General features: G+C 48.5%; 1 protein-coding gene across 1 annotated transcript in view; it reads right to left on the bottom strand.

Moving 5' to 3' along the window:
- Positions 1–15: 15 nt before the first annotated feature.
- TECTB (tectorin beta) overlaps positions 16–5,981 on the bottom strand; it is a 38,357-nt gene continuing 32,391 nt past the window's right edge. Inside the window, exons 7-10 of the mRNA XM_015557960.1 lie at positions 5,458–5,620; positions 3,580–3,652; positions 2,501–2,533; positions 16–1,306 (exon numbers count right to left, since the gene is read on the bottom strand). Of these exons, the coding sequence (XP_015413446.1) occupies positions 1,257–1,306; positions 2,501–2,533; positions 3,580–3,652; positions 5,458–5,620 (319 nt within the window). The 3' untranslated portion in view covers positions 16–1,256. The remainder of the gene's footprint in view (positions 1,307–2,500; positions 2,534–3,579; positions 3,653–5,457; positions 5,621–5,981) is intronic.

The following is a 5,981-nucleotide window of genomic DNA, read 5'->3' as shown; positions in this document are numbered from 1 at the left end:
CTGACCTTTCCGTCTCACTCCAGCTTCCAGCCTCAAACTGGGGTCTCCAGTGCATTCGTGGGGATCTGCCAATTCTCTACCAGGATTGCTTTATTCAACGTTTGTTTTGTTGACAATGGAAATGACTAATATTGCTATATTCTGGGTCCCTGGGGGGTGGGAGATAATGTTATCAGGGTGTGGCACCATGAAGATTCATTGGCCAAATTTGCATTTGTGTTTCTGAATTTTTTTGTTGGTTCCATTCTACTGATCATAAGTTATTGAGACAAAACAGGTGTTTGAATGTTGAAGTAGAGGCTTAATGAGGTCAGACCAATCTGTACAAATGAGGATTGCTTAGTAGAGCAAATAGAAAAAAAGAGAGAGCAGTGAGCATCGTAAGGCCTACGGTAGGAAGGGGTTGAAGAGCTCCAGAGAACCTGTCGTGGCTGCCACTCTGTAGTCATGCCGTAAGCAGCAGCTCCATCTAGTCAATGCCACATTATGTGAAATTAATGTTCATGTGAGCTTTATTCTTTTTGTAGCTGTATTCCTATTTTTAATTTGTAAGTTTCTTTTGATTTTAGAAATATATATCAGCAATAAAAATGAGGAGTTTACACCTATGGAATGTTTACAAATATTTAAGAAACCTTATAACAAGATTAATTGGGTTAGCACAGGGGGAGCTCAAGAATTACTCCCCTTTATATTGTGGAGATTTGAGCAAAAACTATTCTATTCCACTCTGAGCCCCACACCTTGGTTTGAGAGATTGGAAGCCCTGAGGCTCAGCTCTGATCCCCAGATTAGAATTGGCAGCATCAATGGCACAGGCCTCTTGGTCAAAGTTGGCTCTTCCTGTGCCTTCTGTGCTGAGCACTGACTTGGTGGTTATGCCCTGTATTCCCCTGGACATGCTCAGCTGCACTTGGCTGGGTGTGCTGGTCTTTCACAATCGGGAGAGCTTTCAAAGGAGTGCACCACAGCCCTGCCTTGAGTTTAGGGAGAGAAGGCTCCCCCGCCAGTTGCAGGAGGGGGACTCCAGGAGCTCAGAGCCACAGGAAGTAACAAGAGGAGGAGGGGCACCAAAGGAAAACAATCACTGAAATTCACACAAATCGTTGGAACACGCACTTGGCAAAGCGCTATTGCCTGTTCCCCAACAACGCGGTCTTCTGTGTGTGCTTTCTGGCAGCACAGAAAATGTTGAGTGTGTCATCCACGGAGATGACCTTGGACGGAGAAGCTGCAGCCGCCTGCCTGCCTGGCTCCTATAACACGGCACAGATCCCCAGCATCACGACGAGGTGGTAGAGAACATCTGGGAAGCAAAGGAGGCAGCGCACTCAGAAACAGCAGGGACCCGGGACTACTCAGCAGGAGCGTTAACAAAGGCGTCCACCTGGGGGTTGTCAAGTCGCTTTTCATAAATTCTACACATTTTATACAAAGTCTGTCCTGTCCATCCTTTGCAGGGTTGGAGGGTGGGGTGTTGCTGACTCTCATCATACAAAGAATCCAACAGCTACACTTGGGATATGCACCTCTGGCAGATGGGGATCTGATCTTGGATAAGACAGCGATGGTGTATTTCACTGCAGGGCCTTAGCTGTACAACTTCTTTTGCGTCTGGGATTAGAGTCTTAAAAAATCCGTTTACATGATTTCCTGTCACTTCAAGAGAAAACTCTACGTCTGTGAGTTTGTGAATAAACAGAACTGTCTTACCCCAGCTCCTTGCGTAGTTGCCTCCTTCTCATCATTCGGGGAAGATCGTGGGCCTGGGCTGAAAAGTCTCCTCCTCTGAGAGGCTTCCTGGGCTGCTAAATCCTTTCTCCCCCTCCCCTACCCCAACACTTAGCAGGTATTAGGCAGGGCAGGGGCCTTGCCAGCCTCACTACAGTAACTATATGGTCTAGGACAGCGCCTGATGCAGTGTTATAGTCATTATGGCTAATCATTACTGATGTTTGCTGTGTGCTGGGCATTGTTTGGTGCCCTTATCTGTAACATTTAATCCAGACAATGGCCATGTGTGATAGGGCCATTACTAGCCCAATTTCATAGAGGAAATGGGGGAATAGAAGGGTGAGGTCATTGCCCAAGGTGAGTGAGGGGCAGAGTCATAGCAGGAAGTCAAATATTTGTTAAATGAACAGGTCATTGAAAATCATTGATCTGTTCTCTACATGCAGGAAACAAGCAAAGCCATCTGGTGACGTCTTTGCTGAGACTTGGGGAGTGGGACTTGGTTCTGCTCCATCCAATTTACCTCTGGCCCCTCTCTCCCTGCTCTACCTCCATCCACTCTGCCCCACTCGGGTGCGCTTTAAGCAGCGGTCGCCAACCAGTGGTCCATGAGGTCTGAAAGGCTGGCGACCGCTACTTTAAAGAGTAATTTTTTTAAAACTCTTATAGGCTTTGCTGGGGCCAAAGTTAAGCTTGCTTTAACACACATAGCTGCCTGTTAAAAGCTTTGCCCATGACATTTCCCAGAGGCGCCTCTTCTCCTTACCTGAGAAGCTATAGAGACTCGAGAATCCCCTGCCTGTAGTGAGTAAAGAGAGAGAATGCTGAAGGTTTAAGATCAGAGCTATGTTTCTAAAACATAAACTTGTCTCCTCCCCTCATTAAACCACCAGGCTCCCTGGGGCCTTTAGGACAAAGTTTCTAGCGCTACTGCCTGTCCCCCTGCGGCTCCCTCTCACACTGTTTTCCCCTCCGCTCTCTAAGGCAGGGAGGGGTTGGTCAACTTGCTGGAAAGGGCCAGATAGTAAACATCTCTGCTTTGTGGGCCAGGTGGTCTCTATTTCGACCACTTGCCGCTGCGGATGAAGCATGAAAGCAGCTGGACAAGTATGGCTGGGCCCAAAAAACCTTCTTTATTGACACTGAAATTTGAGCTCCCTATAATTCTAATGTGTCATGAAATATGAGTCTTCTGATTTTTTTTTTTCCAACCACATTAAAAGATTCTTGGCTTGCAGGCCATAAAAAAATCAGTGGCAGCCTGGATTACTGCCCCTCCTCCCCACCCCAGGTATAGTCGGGTAACCTTCAGAGGTCTTCCCTAAGCCCTGGACTAGGTTGAATCCCTTGTCATATACTCTAAGCCCCCCTCCCCCAATACCATTGATAGTATTTCCCTTTCCTTAGCATTTAAAGTCTCTCTCCCCCCAAGATGCTAAGTTCTTTAGGACAAAGCCCATGTGGGGCTCCTCTATTTCTGAAACCCCAGTGCTCTGGCCACCCAGACTTCTGGTTGCCCAATAAAAGTTTGTTGACTTGCACTGGATGTTCCCAGCACATTTCATTTTCTATTATTAATGTTGACGACAGGCATGCACTGTCTGCAAGCTCGGCATATCCTAATTCCTCGGGGGCATTGGAATTCAGGCCACAGGGTAGCTGGCTAATCTTAACTCCTTGGTTTGGCATGAGCTATCCATCCCCCAATTAAGAAGCCTCGAGTTGCAGGTGCAGGTTGTGTCTACAGGCACAACTGGTTTGGCAATTCAGTTAAAACGCTCCAACCACCTGTGCCTGTGGACGCAGCCCAGAGCAGGCAGCCACGTGGGCCACAGAGACGCTTACTGAGGAGGGAGAGCTCCACGACCAGGACGCCCCCTGTCTGGTCCCGGAGGAGGCGCTTCCGCTTGTCGCAAGTCTGAGGACCCAGGAAGAGCGCAGGTGAGAGGCGGTGGAAGGCGGGCGGGTGCGGGGAGGGGTGAGAAATGAAACACAGGAGAGAAAGGCGAGAGGTTAAAAGAACAGCCACAAACTTAATGGAGTCCAAATTCCCCAGCTAACAGATACTAATTACCTTCTCTTTAAAAACAACTCAGAAAGGTATCTTCAGCCCTTCTTTCACGGGAGGGAAGGAGGAACGCTTTACTGTACTGATTCTTCGCGCTGGCGTGGGAGGGATGGGCAATTGGGGGGAGCGGGTAAGAAACAAGGCTTTTCCACCCTGGCCCGTTTGGCTCAGTGGATAGAGCGTCACCCTGTGGATGGAAGGGTCCCAGGTTCGATTCCGGTCAAGGGCACATGTCCGAGTTGCAGGTTCAATCCCCAGTAAGGGGTGTGCAGGAGGCACCAGATCAATGAGTCTCTCATCACTGATGTTTCTATCTCTCTCCCTCTCTCTTCCTCTCTGAAATCAGTAAAAATATATTAAAGAAAGAAAGAAAGAAAGAAAGAAAGAAAGAAAGGCTTTTCCTACAGTCACTCTCAGAGTGGAGAGGTGGACACTTTCAAAGTGTGTTCTAGTTCATTTTTTTAAATGTCGTGCCAATAATTATCCCTTTATCAACTGTTACATGTGTCTTGCTCCCTTCTCTTTCTCTATTTGTGCTCATACGTGACCATTTTCTGGCCAAATGAATCAGAGAGGATGATCGTGTGTCTGTTGGTTACTATAGGCCAGTGAGCAGCGCCCCCTTCAGAAATGCCGTGTCCTCCTCACCAAGCTTTTTAGTCTGGACAGATCTGAGAGATAAACGTTTGGATGTAACCCTTTAGGTCTCTACACAGAGGTTCTCGCTTCAGGGTGACCCAGTAGCACCAGAAGGGCTTGGGAAAGCACAGATGGGGGGAGGGGAAGCACCCAGAGTTTCTGCATCAGGTGGTCTGGGGGCGGGACTGAGGATTTGCATGCCTAACAGGTTCCCAGGTGATACTAAAGCTGCCCTGGTCCACACTTTAGACACAGTGGTTCTCAACCTTCTGGCCCTTTAAATACAGTTCCTCATGTTGTGACCCAACCATAAAATTATTTTCGTTGCTACTTCATAACTGTAATGTTGCTACTGTTATGAATCGTAATGTAAGTATCTGATATGCTGGGTGGTCTTAGGCGACCCCTGTGAAAGGGTCGTTCGACCACCAAAGGGGTCGCGACCCACAGGTTGAGAACCGCTGCTAGAACCACTGCCCAGAGGAGCAGGGTCACCTCTGGTCGCAATGAAGCTGTCTCCAAATCTGCTACACCTGCTGATTGGTGCTGTTGAAACTTCTCTGTGGGGGGAGGGGCTGAGGAGGGGAAACTATTCAGTCAAGAGCTAAAAATACCCGCCTTTTGACTTCCATCCAGAACCTATTGCTACCACTGAGATTTTACATTTCCCTTGTGCTTTTACCTTTTTCAAAGCATTTCCACGTCTGGCATCACCTTTATCTTACCTCCCCTTGGCTCTCTGGAAAGGAAAGGTGCCTGTGACTGGTCACCACTCCTCTTTAGAGAAGAGAAAGCCAGGCTCCGAGGTTAAGTGACACGTGCCAGACTGTGCAGCCTGGTGGCGGGGTGGACAGGGCCCAGAAGTCTGTCCCACACTCAGTGTCCTTTCCTCCAGAATGTCCTCAGCCCTCAGCTGCCCTGGTCTGGTTACAGTTTCCCGGCTAAATACAGCCTCTCCAATGCCAGTCCCCCACCCCTACCCCCCAACATTCTCGCTGTGGGGAGAGGTGGCTCACCACTGGGCAGGAGAGCTTCTCGCTGTCGCAAATGAACGTCTCACAGTGTAACCAAACCTTGGAGAGCTTGGGGATGTTCTGGAACCGGAAGGCGTTGAATTGGAAGGTCGCCCTGTGATCTTTCCCGTTCTCATGCACCAGGACGGTTTCATCCGTGGGGCAGCTGAAACACATGGGGGCGGGGCGGGGAAAGGGGGAGGGAAGAGAGAAGATGTTAGTTACCCTGTGACAGAGCAAGGGCCTCTTGGGCACGCTCATGCAGAGTGGCACCACCCTCGGGGCTCCTCCAAAGCACCATTTCACATGTAGGAAAAGCAATGAGGGAGCCGAGAAAATAAATAAATAAATAATTCTCTGCCACAGAGCCCAAATTTTCCTGAGTTTTCCTAAATCCAACTCTGCTTTTTCCTCTTTCCTCTTTCTCACACTGTTTTTCATCTCAAGAATTTTGCTTTGGCCTCATCTTGTCTTTGGTTACAAAAGCCTATATGTTCTTGAAGATTTAACTAAAAAATCACTATAAC

This window comes from Myotis davidii, unplaced genomic scaffold, assembly GCF_000327345.1.
Source record: "Myotis davidii unplaced genomic scaffold, ASM32734v1 scaffold107, whole genome shotgun sequence".
Taxonomy (NCBI): domain Eukaryota; kingdom Metazoa; phylum Chordata; class Mammalia; order Chiroptera; family Vespertilionidae; genus Myotis; species Myotis davidii.
The sequence above is the reverse complement of the archived record's forward strand: the minus strand, read 5'-3'. Positions and strand labels throughout refer to the sequence as shown.